Below are 19379 nucleotides of genomic sequence, written 5' to 3' on the forward strand. Positions count from 1 at the left end.
CAGTCAAACTAACCTCAGCTGAGATTTCAATTATGGCATATTCTGATTCTATCCTAGTACAGTGAAACAAGTTGCTAACAAACCCCATAACTAACATTCCCACAATCAATTCCCATAACATGTCTGCAGTGTCTGAAAAGGGCGAAGAACGGCATCATCACCAGTACTCCCTTTGCCAGAGACTTTGTAAAAATCTCAACAAACTCACGTCGTTGCTGCCCTACATTAGTGTAGTACGAAAGGAGCCTCCGCTATTTTATTTACCTGAGTGCCTTCTCCGCGACATCTTCGAGCTCCTTCAGCCAGTCGATCAAGCTTGCCTATCCCTGAGTTGCAAGCTATTTTTCAACCTCTTCGGTTCTGTCTTGGAGCGCAAGGAATTCCGCTTTCCGCGACCCCTGCACATCAAAGTTCCTCGCCTGTGTCTAAACAAGCCGGATATACCACGGAATCAGTTCCTCCTACGGCTCGAAGACGCCCGCTGGAGACTATGCGGCGCCTGTCTAAGGCTACATCCACGCAAGGAATTTCCAATATCTTCACTCAGAAGGCCTCCTCTGCAAAGACGATGCATGACCTACGCCGGTATTGTCGATTTGTGTCCCTGCCTGTCGCTCGCATTTCGTGATCGAGCACGAATTGTGAAACTCTTGAAATTGCGACGAGCACCCGACGACGCAATCGTCAAGCCGGACCGTTGGAGCTTGTTCCACTTCGGTGTCAACGAGCAGGGAAAGCCATGCCTGTTGCACAGTTGTATGGTCTCGATTAGTGCCCGCTTTCAGGCCAAACTCCAGGCCATATTGTTTCTTGGGGAGTCCGATAGGCTAGTAGTGCAGTCTCGATATCACATACAAGCGCAATTCCACCGTTTACGACTGAGAGATGGCCCTATTCCTGCATGCCCTCATTGGGAGATTCTGGAGTTGTTACAGATTCGTCTAAAATCTTACAAATGTTTCTGCTGTACTCGCGCAGAAGTGTCCCCCCTGCAGGCTAATGTAGTAGTTGTGGATGTCAGTTGGGTACTGGGTAGCGCTGACTGGCCGGCGGACTTTGTATGGTCTAAGCAATGCCGGTTCGTCTTCGAGACTTACAGCAGTTACTTTTATGGTAAGTTACTGAAAGGAAACACCAAGTCAAAGATATCCATTGACCGGCCATTGTGTCACTTAGGGCTCGACAAGATCGGTGGGACTGGCCTATCAACCAACACTAGTTCTTGGGCAATGCAGATTTTATTATCCTGTTGTGTCCTTCGCTATTTTAGGTACACCCTTGCTAATTAAAACTGCTTCGTTGAAATCCACAAACTATTTCGCAGCTTCCTTTGTCTATGGAGTACGATGTAGGAGGGGAAAGTAAAGGAATCTACTACATTGAGCGAGACATTACCTTAGAGTATACCGGCGCACGAGGCAAATGAATAATTAAGAACAAAGGTTGAACAGCTCTATCCTGATCGAGTCAATGACAGCAGACATCAAATCCAACTCTACAACATGGGTTTGCCATGTAAAAGCCAACACCATACACCGATCACCGCCCGTGATAACAGAAACCTCAAACGCATTCCCAGTGACACTTGCACTCTGAGAGAAGACCGTTCTTCCAATCCGCGGTTTGCTGGGGTCTTGATCCGCAGCCAGAACACCAACGTTAGAAACCTCAAAGCTGCTTTTCCTTGCCTTGCCAACCTTAGACAGGAAGAGGTCTTCGTGAATGTTATCCACGTATTTGAGAAGGTTGGGATTGGCGTTTCCCCCCTTCAAACTCAGGACATTCTCAATGGTTTGCCGCGCGCGTCTTGCCTCTTCCCATGGGAAGCCGTCACTTGTAACTTTATTGCGGGAGAATGTGTCCTCAAAATCCTGGACCCAGACGCCCATTGAATCATCCGTGATGATGTCAGGCAGCCACCTCCGCGTTGACATAGCACCAGTGCACTTGACGCTTGTGAACTTTACGGGGAGACGAGCGAAAAGCGAGCGAGCAATGGCGGTTTCCAACACTGCGGTGATGGTGGTGTTGTTCTGACGACAGCGGTCCTTCAGGGATGAAGTGACATGTTCCGGGAAGACGATATGACGCACTTGGGTCTCCAGGGGTACGATGATCTCTGAGCCGGTCCAGAGCCCAGGATCGGCCCATGACCAGACTTTCTCCTTGAACAAAGTGGTAGCAAGGTAGAAAATGGACAGCGGGTGTGGATGAACTGCCTCGGAATTTGGCAGCAGCGGTACCTGAGGTGGAGCTATGACTGTTTTGACTTCTTCGGGGGCCACTGATGCGGCGGTTTCATGCAATGCCTGGAGGAACGTTTTGTGGAAGGCTTTGCCAGATGTTCCATCACCAATGCCATGGTGGTATACAAAAGCAGCCGTGAACCGTTGTTCGTTTGTAGCATCGGTCAACACACAGAGTCTCCAGTAAGGTAATGGTGATGTAAAAGGCGTGTTATGCTGCGCAGTCAGAAGCGCCTCTAACTCAGTGTCTGGCTCATCTGCTTCTGGAAAATCATGGGAGCGCTTCTCAAACGAGACTGATTTCTCCAAATCAATCTCCGGAAGACGCGCAAAGTAAGGTTCCTTGGTGTCTTCGCCCACGGGGATAGCAGATAGAATTGGATGTTGGCCAATGAGTCTTCCACAGGCTGTGTATATATAGTCCTTCACAGGGGAATTGTAAGTTTCCGGAAGAGTGTAAGTAGCCGCAACAGACACATTCAAGTAAAATTTGAGATGGTGTCTCGTTGTGGAGTACCTCTCTAACAGACCTGAGGATAATCAGCTTCGGGGGGCAACAAATAGAAGCAAGATGCTTGCTCACCAACTGCACGCAGCCTCTCAAATTGGTCCATATTCGAATTAACACAGCAAAATTGTGTAAATTTATACCTCTCGACAGTTTCTTGGTTACTCGGCAATTTTCTAGTTGCATGAGTTTCTGAACGCAAGAGCTGGATACGATACTCTTTGCAGCCTAGACAGTAACACGTGACTTTTACTACCGTAGGCTCACGACAGAGCCAAATTTCAGCAGAAGATTATCCTAAAACCTATATCATAATAAGTCCTTCGCTATGTCATTTGTTGGTTCGAGAAATAAGCGCGCATATGGTACAGTTGGGCATGCAGTATCATCAATTCATCTTCACCTGTCACTATCACAAATTCCATTGAGACGCATAAATCATTTCATAATGTATGGACCAATCATCTACAGAACGGCAAGGCCACCAACAACGGCCGCACCCAGGATTCCCCAGGCAGCTGTCTCCAGAGCGACAGCGCCAGCAGTGGAGGATGCAGTGGTACTCGAAGTTTGGGTAGCCGAGGAGCCGGAGCCGGAGCTGGAGCTGGAACCGGAGCTGCCGCTCTGGGCTTGACCATCGGCAGTGGACTCGTTGGCATTGCGCTGGGCAGCGGCACCGGTGAATGCAATAGCGGAAATGCCAGTGTTGTTCGTGCACGACGAGGGTTCTTCATACTGTGCGGTCGAAGAGAACTGGATGTCGGCGCACTAGAGGTTGTCAGTCTGCTGCTTCTTAGTGTTCACTTAGGTCATGGACAATCAACATACAGCGTAGAGACCTCCGCTGGGATCACCATTGCTCTGCACTTGCAGAGTTGCGTTCATGCCGTCGGTGATGTTTGTGCCCAGTACAGACTCATCAAACACGACATGAGGCAGACAGAATTCGCCCAGTCCTTCAATACGGAAAGTGGGATGGAGAGTGATGTTGAAATTGGTGCCGGGGTCGTTTCCAAGAGCCAAGAGGACCTCAACAGCAGTCTCATCGTGACCCATCCTCAAGGCAACAGGGAAGGAGCCCGAGGAAATAGACACCTGAGTCCTGTTGGAGGATTGGGCCATGCCACCGCAGGGAAAGTTAGGCATTGTGTCCTCATCGAAGCCGCGACTCGTGGGATATTGGAGTGTAAAGTGAGCGGCGACAATTGGCGCGAAGGAAAGCAGGTAAGCAGGAGAGAACTTCATTGTGCTTCTGATGTTGATTATTCAGGGTATGAGGATGATGAGGTGATAGTTGAAGTCTTAGGGAAGAGGGAATTGGAAAGGGGAGGAAGGAGGATTTTGATGTCTCCCTAGAAGTGAATACGGTTAAACGATGGTGTAATTGTAGGAGCTGTCAGTGTCACTAGGATACCCGGTTACTCTTTATATACAAGGTAGCACGAATGATTCAGTTATTGTACGGAAACTGCGAAGCTTCAAGGTCAAGCCTCCATTTCCACAAGGAGTATCTCTCTGTATTAGTACCCAGTCTAGCCCCGATTTTCGACAGACAGTTGCTCGGTTCATCTAATGTACTCGACCTCTATGATTCAGTGATAATTTCCGTTTCTTTGGTTCTACCACAGAATTATCAATAAGGATAGCTTCCCAGCTGCCTCTATCTGGGACAGTAGCAGCCCCACATGAATCTTTTGGCGTGTTACGGTCTGAGCAGAAATGAGCAAATTATTTAACCTTATCAGGGTTAGCGCCCGGACCCTGCGCGCCGGCTAAATTGAATTGGMCAATGACTGTCGATACTCAGGTTACACCCGCCGAAACCCGTCAAGCCAACGACTTGGGGTTGGAGATTGTTTGGGAACGTGCGAAGTTGCCATCGCCCAGATTTTATTTTTTGCGGACAGAATTGCAAGGGGTATACAGTGAGCACAATACAGCTGGATGTCAGTAAAGATGGATAGCACTCCCGTAGCGAGCCTAACAAGCGGCTATATAAAAGCGAGGGCGTTGAGGGTAGCTGGAATGCGGAAGCATCATTGAATTTGGTTTCAAGGTCTCTGTTTTGCATAGATGGAGACACGTGTGACACATCACCTCAAGAAGCGAAGTGGTTGGTGTATTCCATTGTCTGAGTGGTAAATAGTAGTGGGTGTGAGATTTAAAGCAAGAGATTATATCGAGGTTTAACCCAATGCTGATAATGCCGTAATATGTTGTCGTTGAACTCCATGACGCCGTTGCTAAATCCAGAACTGACATTTTTAAACACATTCATATCATTCTAGTGATCGTGTTCGTTCCATTGGATGTACCGTCCCACCGCCAGCTCTCCGAGGAAAGCACCAGCAAGAATGGAGCAGAAATAGCCCACATTCATTGTCATCACGGCTAACATGCTGGAAGTAAAGTTAGCTAGGGGTCACGCAAGGACAGAAAGGGAGCGCGCATCAAACATACAGCAGGTAGGACACGCCTGTGATACACAAGAAGATAGCTGCCCGTGGAAGGTCGACACTGAACCTCCAGGGGATAGGCTCTCGCGAAACTCGTCGCACGACCTTTACTGACTCTTCCACACCTTGAGCAGTTACCAGAGAAGCGACCTTCGCGTCAGGGTCTGCGTCGATACGACCGGCTTCAGATGTTTTTCCCGCTATGGCGATGTAACGGCGATTGAGATGAGTCGCAAACCAGTAGTGCTCCATGGAGGCTTTGAAAGCGACTAAGCAGCGATTGATGATGGCCAGGATGATGAGGAAGATGCAGGTGCCTGCATAAGCACCGCTAGAAGACGGTGTCCATGCCGTGGAGAACAACGGAGTGTCATGACTGTTGGTGAAGACCATAGTCATGGTCATTGATGAAGAGGAAGACATGCTCGAATGGCTCGAGTGGTCCATGTTCTTGTCTGCTGTCTATGTATTATTGTTCTAATAGAATGCTTGCGAAATGACCAGGGCGATAAGTTTGCTGGTCAATCCCCGTACCCGAGGATCGTACTGCAGACGTGGTTATGGACTTGGGAAGATGGAAACTGGACAACAACGAGTAATGACATGATTGACGAAAACGATGCGAGCACAGTAAGTTTAAAGCCATCAATTCTGGAATGGATCCGGCCCCCTTCCGGGCGGCGGGGATGTCTGAGACTCTGAACATGTTTCTGTGCTTTTAGAAATGGTGTGAGTGGGCGGGTTGAGCACATTTTTGAGGCCTACACCCAATCAGCATTGGGTATTTTGGCTGTTCCGCAACGTCTTCAGATCTAGATTGCCCGAGATGAGCAGATTATTAGTGGGCAACTGCTTCTAATTGATTATCTATGATTAATGTTAGACATTTTCCCGAGTTTATCGCTTGGCTCCATTCGTAGTAAGAATGCTACGCCGCCACGCATTCTTTACACTCTCACCTTGAACGCTTCCTGTCGCTGTCATGCTTGTGATGGCGGTCTTGGAAAACTGATGATCAAGAACTGATAATCGAGCTTTGAGACTCTCGGGATCAGATCAGATTAATCTGTACGACGAACTACGGACAGATCAAGCAGTACAACCTCGTCCATGTTCGCTGTCATACTGAATACAACCACCGCCGCGTTTTAGAGTTGCAATGAGAAGCGCACAGCCAGCCGTTTCGATTCAGGATAGGAAATCTTTCGTCGCACAGCGCATATCGACCCCCTTGCTTCCGTAAACTATCTGAGCTCTTCGACACCGCAGCCATGGATGGCATGTCGATGAGTGGCATGGGCCATATGTCCATGGGCGATGGGGTGCCGGACGTGTTCTACCTTCAGCGGATGTACTGGGCCGTTGTCGGTAGTGCTATTGCTGCTGGAACTGTTGCCAACGTACTTAATCGCTTCTTAGCATACCAAAGGTGGGTTGCAGAGTCCATTCAAGAGCTTTGAGAAACCCGGTTGCTCAATTCGACACAGATTACGCGATTCGACTCTCACACCGTCCAAGCCGAAATCGCTCTTTTTCAGCTCCTACGCCACATTAACAGCTGTGGTTCGTGAAGCGAGCTACGCGACCTTGCCTCCCATAACGATTCGCGGTCGATCGTTACACTTTGCTCCTCTGGGACCGATAGCCATCATCCTGGCCAACCTCGCAGTGGTCCTCGTTTTTTGCTTTTACAAATTGGATACGACGAATAAATGGAAATGGGAAGACGTCGGCTACCGAACCGGCTTTGTCGCCATTGCCCAGCTGCCATTGATCTTTCTGCTGGCGGGAAGACAAAATATCATTGGATTGTTTGTGGGGTTGAGCTATGAGCGCCTGAACTGGTTCCACCGTTGGATTTCTAGGACTCTATGGTTGACTGTGACCATTCACATGGGCTTTTGGTTCCGAAACTGGGCCCGATATGACTACATCACTTATCAGCTGCGGAACGACGTGCTGACACAACGCGGATTTGCTGCATGGTGCATTTTGACATTCATCGTCATCTCATCAGCGGCGCCCATTCGAAGACTGAGCTACGAGGTGTTCGTCTTGCAGCATCTGGTAACGTTCGCTGGGTTCCTTGCTGCAGTCTGGCTTCATGCGCCGGCAGAGGTCAAGGCTTGGGTATGGATTTCCATAGGATTTCTGGTGTTTGATCGGGTTGCTCGGTATGCGTGGGCAACTTATGCCAACCTATCGATCTTCCATGCGTCGAAATCAAATCGACGTTCTCTCTGGGCGAACGTTGCAACTTTCACTCCATTACCTGGCAACGTCACGCGAATTACAGTCGAGAACCCAGGTGTTCGGTGGAAGCCCGGACAGCATGCGTTTCTCACTTGCCACTCCATCGTGCCTCTACAGAGTCACCCGTTCACCGTTGCTTCGATTTCGGACGACGGCAAGATGGAATTCTTAGTGCGAGCCGAAAAGGGTGGTACAAGGCGGTTCTTCCATTACGCCTCGAAGCACCATCTCGCCCTCGGGTCCGGAGAGCCTTCACCTGCCCAGCGACCTCGTACGGTGTTTATCGACGGTCCATACGGCACAATCCGACCCCTGAGGCAATTTGACAGCGTCGTTCTCCTCGCAGGCGGCATGGGGGCCACTTTTACCATTCCACTATTGCGAGACATCGTTGCAGGGTGGAAAACAGAATGTCTAGGAAACTCTACGCGTCGCCTTGCCGCCACCAAGCGAATTCGCTTCGTGTGGGTCATCAAGTCCCGCGCCCAACTCAGCTGGTTTGAGTCTCAGATCCAGTCCGTATTATCCGACGTCGACGAATGCCGACGCGCCCAGCCTGATATGATCAGAGAACTGGAACTGAGTATCTATATCACTTGCGATGAGAAGCTGGAGCAGCAGCCACCGAAAACCGCCTGTCTACAGCCACCATCCCCTCCGGCCGAAGCCCCGAAGGCCATTGAACCCCGCAAAGAGGAATTCTCCGAAAAGAACAACCCCATCTCCGTCCATTCCGTCTCCGCGTCAAGCTCAAGCGGACAAGACCCCGCGACCACAAGCGGCTGCCTACCCGGCGGAGGCTGCTGCTGCACAGCTGCGGTAGAAGACGAGGACGAAATCACCGAACACAGATGCACCTGTTCCGGAAACGCTCCGGCATCACAACCCTCGGAGCCAACCCCAACGGCTGCAGCCGACGGCGACGAAAAGCTTCAAACCGAAGCATCAGCGCAACCAGAACCCGCGCAATCCCACCACCTCAACCTCCTATCCGGCCGACCGCAGCCACGCACCATCATCCGCAAGGTCCTCGAAAAAGCAGAAGGCGAGAGCGCCGTCGTCGTATGTGGACCAGAGGGACTCTCGGATGACGTCCGCCGCAGCGTGGTGTATCTCAGCGACGAACGGGCGGTCCACAAGGGGACTGGCGCCCAGGGGATCTACCTCCACGTCGAAACATTCGGCTGGTAACCTTGTTCATGTTCGTATCCATGATTGACGAAGTCCGTAAATATATATACTGTAGATATTGTCTTCAATTAAACCCATCCTGGTAATACTGCTGGCCCTGTACCTTGAGACGTACCCGTATCAGAAGCTATGACCACGCCCATGACGTAATCACATCACCACCACCCTCCAAATCTAGCACACCTCACCTCACCTCTACCATCCATCAAACACACCCACCACAATATACAACACAACCCACAACCCAACACCTCATCAATCCAGTCCAACCCAGAACCAATTCCAAAATGGTCTTCCGCTTCGTACGTACCCCTCTCACTCCCATCTCAGGAACAAACCACAACCAACTAACTAACAAACAAACCAGCCCAAATCCCTTGACCCCATAACCCTCTTCCACAGCCCCGCCCTCGCCTCCTCCCAACGCGTCCACAATATCCTCAGACAAGCCTCGGCCGTCGCCTCCGAAACCGCAACAGAGGACCAAGCAAGCGACTACATCGAGCACGCGAAGCGGCAGCGGGGCGAGTTCCAGCTCGAAGTGACGACCGCGCCGCCGACGGCGGACCAGCTGCGGAGTATCCTCGACTATGTGGGCGGGGGCGTGAAGCCGTCGGATCTGGTGCAGGGGGCCAAGGATGCGAAGGATGCGTTGGAGTTGTTTAAGAAGGATCAGGGGAAGTTTGTGAGGCCGGTGGTATGTTCTTTTTCCCTTTCCCTTTTTTCCTTTTCATTCTCCGAGCGTGGTCGGATAACTAATAATGGACTGCGCTACGTAGACTGTTGACTGGAATCACGGGAAGGCGGTTGTCGGAGATAATGAATCGGAGATCCTCAAGATGGTGCATCAGCTGGACGTGGATTAAGCTCGGGCGGCATTATCTGAAAGTCTGACAAGAAAAGATGAAAAAATAGACTATTGTTTTCAACCTGACTCCTAAGCATACGCATACCGACTTTCTATGTATCATACACGCAATAATCAATACACGCACAACTCCAGCCCCATGTATCCCAGGCCCATTTGGTGACCGATGAGTATGCATACAGAAAACCATTTAAGAGACGCCGCAAAACCGGTTTGATTATGGTCAATTCGAGATCCAGCTCGATGCCAGAATACGTTCGTACGCAAAGAGAAAGGACATTTGCAGGGGCTTCGTCTCGTCTAGAACATGGTTCCGAACGACCCGTCGGTAGCGATCGGCTTCCGCGGCGAGCTTCGGCCAGTCGAATCCACGGCGGGTTTGCGATGACTGTCATGGTTGTTAGGAATATGAACGTCTTCTCCCAGCAGAATAGGGTGGAACATACCGGAATGTGAACCCAACAAACAACCCCTTGCTCATCTTCTCTTCTCTTTCGGCCATCTCCTCAAGTGCACGCTGTTTCTCGTGGACCTCCTTGTATTTGGCCATGTCTGCTTCGTTGCTGAAATCGTCAAAGTAGCCGGCGTCTGTCTCTGAATCCAGCTCTGGTACGAATGGCGCCTTCTGCTCGCGCAGGCGACTAAAGTCAACCTCGCTGAAATAGTCATGCGCGTGGATCTCCTGGATGCTCTTGGCTCTGTTCTCCTTGGCCGCCACGAGCTTGGTGATGAGACCCCAGGTGCGTCGCGAAAGGAAATAGTTGGGATCCTCGTAGACAGGCTTCCGGAGCACCTTTTGCCAATTCTTCAGGTTCTGCCATGTTTCATCAACCGTGGCACCCGCAAAGGGCGGGTATCCAGCCAAGGCTTCGAAGAGCATGCACCCCAAGCTCCAGTAGTCAACCGTAAAGTCGTATTCCTCACCCTTCAATACCTCGGGCGCCATGTAGTCAGGCGAACCAACAATCGATTTGGCATAGTTGACTTGACGCTCTCGAAGCGAACGGTATCCCTGACGACGCTCGGCTGCAGTTCGCTGCTCCATCGGGCGACCAAAGGGAACCGGGGTATTGCCGACTTCCTCCAGCTTCACACGCATGGACTCGATCTTTCCTGGATTCAGCATCCCCGCCGCCAAGCCAAAGTCCGTTAGCTTCACATGGCCCGTTGAATCAATCAAGAAGTTCTCCGGCTTAAGGTCGCGGTGAATGTACCCCAGCGCATGGAGTGCGTCGATGCAGCTGAACATCTCCGCGATGTAGAATCGGGCATGGCGATTGTGCAAGACGCCAGTATTGTTGAGCAGGGTGCGGAAGTCACCGCCTGGCACGTACTCCATTGCGAGGTAGATCTGCTCATCATCCTGGAAAGCGTAGAGCAATCTGACGAGCCATTCACTCTTGGCCGCTGTTAAGATGTCTCGCTCGGTCAGAATGTGACGGATTTCATCCAGCTTAAACAGAAGTCTCTTGCTCATGACTTTCAACGCGCACACCTCTCGAGTGTCCTTCTTTTGTGCCAGATAGACCTGTCCATAGCCACCCTGCCCGACTTGGGTCAGAATCTGAAAGTCGTGCTGACGCAAACGGGTGCGACGCTTGCGAAGATGGGCACGCTCGCGACCCAGATACTTGAGGAGGGCTGGCTCGTAATCGTCAATCGGGGTTGCAGGAGGATCGGGGTAGGCGGCACGAAATTGGGAATAGCGGGTCTGGCGGTTGTGGACGTAACTGAGTAGGTCAAAGTAATGGTCGAGGAAGTCTGGGCAAAAGAATCAAATGCGTTATTATTTGAGGCCAATCGGGCGTCTATGCGCAAATCGTCACACAGGAAATACACTTACATAGTTGAGTTACGTTGACCAATCGCTTAACTCTGGGGCTCTGCAGTTTCTCCATCTCTTCTGGCGTCAAGCCACGCATCTGAACCTGGCGCCTCTGGAGAGTGTCCAGATCTCTCTGCTGATATGGCTCATGACGAGAAATTGCGGCGGCGGTGGGATTCGGGCCTAGATCCTTGGCTATTTTGAGAGGACTCGGGGGAGTGTTTTCTTTATTCGATTTGCGCGTGGGACTTCCTGGTGACTGGCGGATGACACTCTCGCTAAAGTCGTCCAGCGATCCCTTGGGGGGAGCAAACATGGGATGGTTGTAATGGTTGAAGGTGTTCTTGGTGGGAGAGGAGGGAGTGAGCTTCATCGCTTTTTCGAAGACATTAGGTAGGTCAATGGCGCCGGGAGGCATTCTATTCTTGCTGGGACTGCCCTGCGGGGTTTGGGCAGGACTGGTGAAGCCATTGTCTGCGGGTGTCGAGGGGCGATCGAAAGGTTCATTGCCCGATCGGGTATGCAAGAGAGGAGGGGGATTTGGAAGACGCAGACCGTGACGCTCTGGCGATTCACGAGGGGTATCGAGGGTCATCATGGCCGCAAGTTTCGCCAAGCGAGTATGGAGGCCGGAGTAGAAAAGGAAAGAGAGAAAAGGGAGAAGAAGTGAACCAGTGTCAAAGAGAAATGTGCCCAATTGATCTCTGGACCTGGCTGAGGCGATAAGGGCGAGGCGAGACTCCTCCGCCAACGGGGTAGACTAAGGCCCAGTATGGCAGCTATCAGTCTTGGTTGGTGGGGAAGAAGGAAGCTAAGGTAGTCGGGCAGTAGTTTGGGAGGAATCTAGTCTGGAGGAGTCAAAGGAACAGAGGAGAGAGAAGCTGCAAATGTCTCTGGAAGTATGGCGTAAAGGAAGAAGCAAAGTGATGATAGACAGGAACAGGAAGGAAGAGACGTCAAAGGCAAGAAATAAGCCACTTCTGGGGGGAGCTTCGGTCGGGAGTCAAGTGCAGGGAAGAATGGCTTTGTTTCTTTTTTTTTATTATTTAGTGGGGAGTCAAGAAGGAAGAGGAAAAGAAGGAGAGAAGAAAGGGGAGCGACAACAAGAGAGTCAGAGACAGACACTCCAGACAAGGAAACGTGATTCGCCCTTCGCCCCCGTTTTGAAAGGATCGTGAATGTCTGCTGCGCCTGATTCAGCTCTCGACTGCTGCTGATGATGCTTCAGCTGAACAGAAAGAGATCTCATCGTATCCCCCTCCTCCGTCATCCCCAGGAACATGAATGATTAACAGCCAGCCACTCATCCACCTGGATTTTTCTAGCCAACGAGATGCTTCCGAGTTAACAGGATCATCTCGATCCGTACCCCTCTTCCTATTCTAGCATGACAGTTGCCCCGGTAACTCCCTTGTCCAAGGCGTAAGGCTACGATCCCTCGAGACCCCATTAGATACGATGAGCAAGATTTAGCGATTGACCCCTGCCTTGAACCCAGGGGGCACGAGTTTATCGGAGTTTCTCGTGCTTGTGATTGGAGTGCTGGAGGTTCTGGGATCAGAATGGATATGGAGTCAGTCTCGGAGTTTAAAATCTGGCGGCTTAGTCTGCGTACTACGGAGCGCCAGGATCTGTCCGACATTAACAATACGGGACGTCCTGCAAGTCATCCTCTGATTGTTAGACGAATTGGGCTGGATCGACAACCGACGAGGTCTGGATGAGATCTGATCACAATTGAAGTTTCACCTGAAGCTTGTGATGTCTGAATGGCTTTGTTTATCCTTGCTCGCCTATTCATTATTGCTGAGACAATTACATACATTCCTATGCCAGTAGTGGATTGCAGTTGCCCTTAGACTTAGGCTCATCCAAGAATGAATGGCATTCCAACAGGGTTTTGCACAAAAAATCAGCCCGTGCGACAATTATCCTTGTTTACATGAGGTGCCTAGAATAAGCAAATTACTCTTTTGAGCATGGCAGTTCCATGGTTCCACATTCCCTAGAAGCTGAACTAGTGGTACAGCGGGATATTACCAGGAAAACATGGAAGCATCCTGTCGCCCCAGAGGGCTCGAGAGCGTTGAGACTGCCTAGCTGAGATCTTTTGATTCCATCGATTATTCAAGGTGGTCTATGACGTGATGTACTTGTAGCCACGCTATGCAGGTAATTTCACGGACCACATCCATCCATCCATCCTAGGGCACCATCTAGGCACCTCCCCGCTTCCTCTGTCCAGTCTACAAAGACCGCAGTTAGTACCGATCCAAGAGCACCTCAACCCAACTAGAAAGAAACTCACATAGAACGCCAACCCATACGTCTCCGTCGTAAACGTAATCTTCGCCCCCTTGGGAAAATAAAAAACATCCCCCGGCAAAGCCGTCACCTTCTGCCCCGTCTCATCCGCAATCTCAAACTGCCCCTCAAGGATGATCTTCATCTCGTCGTAGGTGTATTCATACACCAGCGGGGTGCCTTTTTCCAGGCGGTAGAAGCCAGCCGATATGGGCTTGTCGGGGTTCTCTTTCTCGCTTTACGGAGGAGATCATGTCAGCTTGAGTGGAGGGAATTGTTAGAGTCAAATAATACCTCGAGTACACATCGCCTAGGAAGGCATTCTCGTTTGCGATCAGTGGTGGCTTAAACGTGGACTGGGCTTTGGCGTGGTATCTGAACGGGACGGCCATTTTGGTGATGGATAGGGGTATCTGTACAGATGAAAGATGCGTCTACTCTATACTGCGTATGCTGAGATATTCAAACGGTTGATTTTCAGTCCTGATATCGCAATATATATAGGATCTATAAGTTCCATTCTCCCTCTACAAGGATAGAAAAGCAGAGCAATGCGAACAAACGGATCCAGTTACCACACTGGGAGCCCAGCGACAACTTTTCACGAAACAAATGATCTAGCCATGGTCAATCGGATACGATTCCTCCAGTTGGTTATTCATCTCGAGGTTCGGAGTACTTCAGCAGAGATTCTCAAGGCGTGAGGGTGAGGGGTCGAGTGATGAGGGGTATTCCTTATCTATCAGTACCTTAAATCATTCTCTATACTTATCAGTAACCGTACAGTCAACTGTCAACGTACGGTAATGGGACAGCCTGAGGTATCTACAGAGTATCCAAGGTACCTTTCAAGGGAGGTAAAACCAAGGTCTCAGCCTACAAATTACAGTACCAGAAACTAGGTACTCCATACCTACGGACCATACTCCGTAGTCCTGGACAATTTTGCCTGGATTGGTTAGTCTTTCCTCCCAATTGCCTATCTGCGGAGCACGTCCCGATAACATCTGTGAATCCCACATCCAGCTGTTTCACCCTATCCCATCCAGCAATCAGCAGATGAATATGGCAATATGCAATCATCTCAAAGAATAGTGATGTCACCTAAGCCTCTCAGAACAACCAGAAAGTCGAGGAACTGCGTTCATCTGCCTTAGGAAAAGGATCTAGAGATGCCCTGCTTGCTTTGTCTATCTACCCCGCCGACAAAGATGGGATTCAAGAACCCAAACTGAACCAACCATCCTGCATGCAACCATGTAAATGACTTCTCCCTTGGTCCTGGACTGTCTTAGTCAGACCGGCCTGTCATCAATCATCAACTAATGGCAGACCTGAGATGACACCATATATCATTACCTACCTGAGACTAGTGGGTGATTTGCTTAGTGGGCTGGACGATCATTAAAAAGAAGAAACTTCCCCCATTTCCTCTTGGGGGTACTCTCATATTTTCCTACTTTTGTCTATCCAACCGACTAATACTCACTAGCGGTAGAAAAAAGACCGCCTTATGCCAGAGCCCCAGAGTCCCTCGACGGTGAATAAATGCGATCTCCGGTCTTGAGTGTCTGCGGCAAGTGACAGTCGAAGAGATATCTCTCGCAGCGATTTTCGGTGCTTCTATAGTCAGCTTCAGTGACCAGCTGGAGGGCAGATGTTATATATATCAACAGGTTTGTGGAATCGACGCTTCTTGAATCACTATCAGAGCTGAGTCATTTTCGTTGTAGAGAAATCAAATTCAATCCTGCTTATGAATCAGAGCCGGGTTTCTTCCTTCACATTTCGCGTCCTGGTAGGAAAGAAGATCTGTGAACAAATCGTCCCATGCTCGTTTAGCCCATGCGCCAACCCATTGCATAAGCAAATCCGGAGCAACTGTTCAAAAGAAGACCTTGTTCCCTAAGCGACATCTTCGAAAAGACGATTCCAACTTGGACCCTCTTGTGGTTGCCCCAACGCAATCAAATCACCAAAAAAAGGCCAAGTCTGTATAGCATTCAGTACATGAACCGCAAGCAAGCCGTTGCAACCAACTCTGAACGCCATGCTAATCAAGTAGAAGGAAAGTCCGTAACCCAATCGCAAACTGACATCAATTCCAAGTCCATCCTGGATTATACCGCGGCCGAAATCCCCAATATTGACGGTTCCAACAAGTATATGCCTGGCTCCTTCGTCGGAATGTCAACCGTCAAGATCACGAGCGACCTCGAGTCATATCTGGCTTCACTCCGATCGTATCTAGCCAGCAATGACTTTGAGGCATCTCAACTTGAGGACAAAGAAAATGAAGGCCACTCAAAATCAGGCCAGCCGCCTGCGGCATTGCAACAGTCCCAAAAGCCGAAAGAATGCAGGCCATATGAACAAGTCCGAGTCAAGGGCTCCGCTGCAAACAATAATATGTCCCATCGTCGGTAGAAAATCGCACACATCGACATTTCGATTTCGTTATTTTCCTTTATCCCAGAAACACTGCAAAATACAGAGTCCAATTCAGCTCAGGTACCGAAGAATGAAATACGATGCAAACCGTCAAGCAGAACAGGATAAAGACTCACCTTCCCATCCCCATTCTTGCATGACACTGACCCAATGTAATTTACCTCGAACGGTCTTCTCGAATTCGATGTTTTCCAATGGCGATACAGCAGAGCTTCTTCGAGTGCCTACAAATTGGGGCTTAGACGATACTGCTAGGTCGGAAGGGATGGCGAAACTGCTGATGGCTCGTTCCTTCGTTGCCTGGGATGTTAAGCCCGGCCCCCTACGTCCCGCCGCCCCGGCTTTGCTCTGAGGATCGGAACTGCTGAGCACGCGCTCGTGGCGTCGCTGCTTTTCTGCCTCGATGGCGTCACGACGAGACCAAACTTCCTGGACTACTTCAATACATCGATCGATGGACCCTATCATGAGACGAGACTGGATGGCTCTCCATCGACTCAAAACCCACTGGCGATCCTCTCCTGGTTCGGCCTCGCATCCAGCTGCTATAAGAGGAAACATCTGAACGATTGTCGTGCGGGAACCCGAAGGAACAGTAGCCAGCAGTATCAATACACGCTTGGCCAGGTCACTAGCTGGTTCTGAAGGCATTTCGGGCACTGCTTGATGAAGATACAGTAAAGTTGCCCAACGATAGGCGTGTGCCGTCTGGATACTGTGCTGTACTTCGGATGTTGGATCCTCCGGCGGCACGAACCACTCCGGTGGTTCCCATTGCTCGATAAGTCTTTTTAGCTCGATAGCCTGAGAGACAAGAGAAATCGAATTTGATTCCGTCTTCCGAACCCGTTGGATCAGTCTGGCGACCTGGTTGATGAGCGGAAAGAGTGTAGTGGCGCAGCCCATCAAGGGGTCAATCTCATGAACTGCGTCGCGGGGCAGCTGGAAAATAGAGAAGTCCATATCCTGATCTCCCTCGTCGTCCCGAGAGGTTAAGCGTGCGATTGCGTCCATATACAGCCAGGTGTTATATAAAAACCGGATTCTCTCGATGTCGTTTGCATCCCGAACCTTGGAGCGTAGGACTTGCGATACGAGTGCCTTGGCCCCACGTACATGCTGGATACAGTTGCGGGTGTGTTGGTCCCATGTGTCCGCGAATGCCAGAGCCAAGCTCGTAGCTAAAGTAGCATCTGTCCTCATATTCTGGATATCTTGGACCATGTAAGTGATGCTTCTCCTCATATGATCCACGCCGTGCATTCTAAGGCCTGGATTGACCTTGCTTGAATGTAAAGCCGTCATAGAGAATATCGCATGGTACAAGGCTGGAGTTTCTCCAGCCAGAGGCCATATCAGAGTCCTCCAGGGGTTTTCGTTTAACCCATCCTTGACAGATAAAATCCCGCAAGTGAACCTGTCAAATTGCACTACCAACATTTCGGGACTTGCAATATCAAAATTTGGCTCCTTGGTCAGTATAGGAGGGGTATTCGGGGTCTCGGACGGCGCGCTGCCATCCGAAAATCCTACCAGCCACGGATCAATATACTCATCGGAATGGCGGGCTATTTCTTCTATTCTATTATTGTCCTCTTCGAGAAGTGCTGCAAAACTCAAGTTGCCCGGTCGAAGAGCTGTGTTCTGCGAAGCCAGCCCCAGTGGCCTTCGTACTGGGGTTGTATGGATCTCCGGGGCGGAGGGTACAACATGGGAGAGCCGCGGAGATTGTTCCAGTGGTGAACTATTTGTGAAAAACGACGCGAAGAGCTCGTCTTCTGCATTACTGAAGTCCAGAAAATGAGCTATGCCACCGTTCCAGGATGTGAGGTTTTCCTGGGTCAATGCAAGTGGTGAGTCGGTGGGAGGAGAATCGTCTGACTGCAGTGCATGAATGGGTGCAACATCATTCGATTCCAGAGAGGATGCTGTCGGTGCGGACGATCGAGCGCTAACCGGCGAAGGTTGACGATCCTTGCCCGCCGGCACTGAACGACTGGCCCTCCTTTCTTTGCCTGATGTGGCCGGATCACCTGAGAGATCTTAGCGGTGGCTAGAAAATGAATACCTTGCAAACCTGCAGACTTACGCTTACTGGCTTGAATAGAAGAAATTCTGCTGACCACGTTGGTTTCTTCGAATGGACGCCATTTAAAGTCCTTTTTGTAACCGCCACACTCCACGTTGCGCTTCTTGCATTGGAGACAGGTCGGCTTCGACTCGTCACATTTTAGTCTCTTTGCCTTGCAGGTAATGCAGCCTAATGTACGGTGAAAGGAAATGGAGTCAGCGCTCTGCGCAATTCTGTATTTGTGCGGTTTACACCGATCCGACATCCAGGCTTGATTTCTTAACAGGTGATAGGAATGAACTTTACCATTTCGACTTTTAGATTGCTTGGGCTTGTTAGTGACGGCTTCTCTTGTAGCTCGATTCCGTGGTGCGCTTCTTTTTATGAAAGAGGCCGAATCAAGTGTCTCGGTGGACGAAGGAATGGTGGGAGTAGTGTCTAGAATTGTCGAAGGCGATGGGATCTTGATGTTGTCCATACCGCTCGCGGTAATGACAATAAGGACTTAGCAGATATGGAGACACCCATCCACTGAAGGAGACAGAAACCCAAATAAGAGAGCAGGGCAAGACTGAGAGAGGGAGGAATAACGATGGATTACGATTCCAGAGCAGGCGGCAAAAGCAATAGATAAGCCATAACATCCGTATCCGTCAAATCGAAAGGAGGACCGGAGAATAGTTTGCTGTCACTTGAGAACCGATAGATAAACTACGGCCTCGAGAGAGACCCGAGCCGTGAGGAGAAACGCATCCAGATGATAAGGATCGCACTAAACATGCAGATTGCGGGGGCGACTGCTGGAGTGGGTTGAGGACGCAGATTCGGCGATCAGACTCGATAAGCCACTGTTTAACTGGACACAGACAACAACCGGTAACCTTCTGTTAGAAATAGTCAGGAGAAGCTCCACGGTAGAGTCGGAGCAGTCGAAGTAACTCCATTCAGTCTGTTGCTCATTGTGAAGCTTGGAAAGAAGCAAATCAACTCCCCCCTCCATCATTGGGCCAGCTCAACAGGGTCAGTCATCACCTAGACGGAAGTGTGGAATACTTGCCGCGATTATGACAAGACCCAATCATCGGGAAAGAGATAGTACAAAGGAGAGCGCCACTCGGAGGGAGAAGAGGATTTGAGGTATGACAGCAAGTCTAACGAGGAGTTGGAGATGATCAACTCTCTTGGCCTTGCCTGTTCAAAAGTGGC

At 50.3% G+C, this 19379-nt stretch overlaps 8 protein-coding genes across 8 annotated transcripts; 2 read left to right on the top strand and 6 right to left on the bottom strand.

Moving 5' to 3' along the window:
* Positions 1 to 1430: 1430 nt before the first annotated feature.
* Aspvir_001904 (uncharacterized protein) lies at positions 1431 to 2860 on the bottom strand (the record flags this gene model as incomplete). The annotated part of the gene is made up of 2 exons (XM_043273510.1): positions 1431 to 2776; positions 2830 to 2860. The coding sequence occupies 2 exons, from the start codon at positions 2858 to 2860 to the stop codon at positions 1431 to 1433; spliced, it is 1377 nt and encodes a 458-aa protein (XP_043129445.1).
* Positions 2861 to 3219: 359 nt separating this feature from the next.
* Positions 3220 to 3999, bottom strand: Aspvir_001905 (putative GPI anchored protein; the record flags this gene model as incomplete). The annotated part of the gene is made up of 2 exons (XM_043273511.1): positions 3220 to 3522; positions 3583 to 3999. 2 exons carry the CDS (start codon positions 3997 to 3999, stop codon positions 3220 to 3222), a joined length of 720 nt encoding a protein of 239 aa, XP_043129446.1.
* A 1039-nt stretch (positions 4000 to 5038) lies between these two features.
* On the bottom strand, positions 5039 to 5657 carry Aspvir_001906 (copper transporter family protein; the record flags this gene model as incomplete). The annotated part of the gene is made up of 2 exons (XM_043273512.1): positions 5039 to 5153; positions 5215 to 5657. The coding sequence occupies 2 exons, from the start codon at positions 5655 to 5657 to the stop codon at positions 5039 to 5041; spliced, it is 558 nt and encodes a 185-aa protein (XP_043129447.1).
* An 824-nt stretch (positions 5658 to 6481) lies between these two features.
* On the top strand, positions 6482 to 8654 carry Aspvir_001907 (ferric reductase family protein; the record flags this gene model as incomplete). The annotated part of the gene is made up of 2 exons (XM_043273513.1): positions 6482 to 6639; positions 6698 to 8654. The coding sequence occupies 2 exons, from the start codon at positions 6482 to 6484 to the stop codon at positions 8652 to 8654; spliced, it is 2115 nt and encodes a 704-aa protein (XP_043129448.1).
* Positions 8655 to 8941: 287 nt separating this feature from the next.
* Aspvir_001908 (uncharacterized protein) lies at positions 8942 to 9520 on the top strand (the record flags this gene model as incomplete). The annotated part of the gene is made up of 3 exons (XM_043273514.1): positions 8942 to 8956; positions 9022 to 9351; positions 9434 to 9520. 3 exons carry the CDS (start codon positions 8942 to 8944, stop codon positions 9518 to 9520), a joined length of 432 nt encoding a protein of 143 aa, XP_043129449.1.
* Positions 9521 to 9822: 302 nt separating this feature from the next.
* Aspvir_001909 (serine/threonine-protein kinase) lies at positions 9823 to 11945 on the bottom strand (the record flags this gene model as incomplete). The annotated part of the gene is made up of 3 exons (XM_043273515.1): positions 9823 to 9910; positions 9969 to 11283; positions 11366 to 11945. 3 exons carry the CDS (start codon positions 11943 to 11945, stop codon positions 9823 to 9825), a joined length of 1983 nt encoding a protein of 660 aa, XP_043129450.1.
* Positions 11946 to 13563: 1618 nt separating this feature from the next.
* On the bottom strand, positions 13564 to 14043 carry Aspvir_001910 (cupin domain-containing protein; the record flags this gene model as incomplete). The annotated part of the gene is made up of 3 exons (XM_043273516.1): positions 13564 to 13593; positions 13656 to 13887; positions 13946 to 14043. The coding sequence occupies 3 exons, from the start codon at positions 14041 to 14043 to the stop codon at positions 13564 to 13566; spliced, it is 360 nt and encodes a 119-aa protein (XP_043129451.1).
* A 2149-nt stretch (positions 14044 to 16192) lies between these two features.
* On the bottom strand, positions 16193 to 18438 carry Aspvir_001911 (Zn(II)2Cys6 transcription factor; the record flags this gene model as incomplete). Its single annotated transcript, XM_043273517.1, has 2 exons — positions 16193 to 18135; positions 18192 to 18438. 2 exons carry the CDS (start codon positions 18436 to 18438, stop codon positions 16193 to 16195), a joined length of 2190 nt encoding a protein of 729 aa, XP_043129452.1.
* Between the last annotated feature and the right edge of the window lie 941 nt (positions 18439 to 19379).

This window comes from Aspergillus viridinutans (assembly GCF_018404265.1).
Source record: "Aspergillus viridinutans IFM 47045 DNA, scaffold_10, whole genome shotgun sequence".
NCBI lineage: Eukaryota > Fungi > Ascomycota > Eurotiomycetes > Eurotiales > Aspergillaceae > Aspergillus > Aspergillus viridinutans.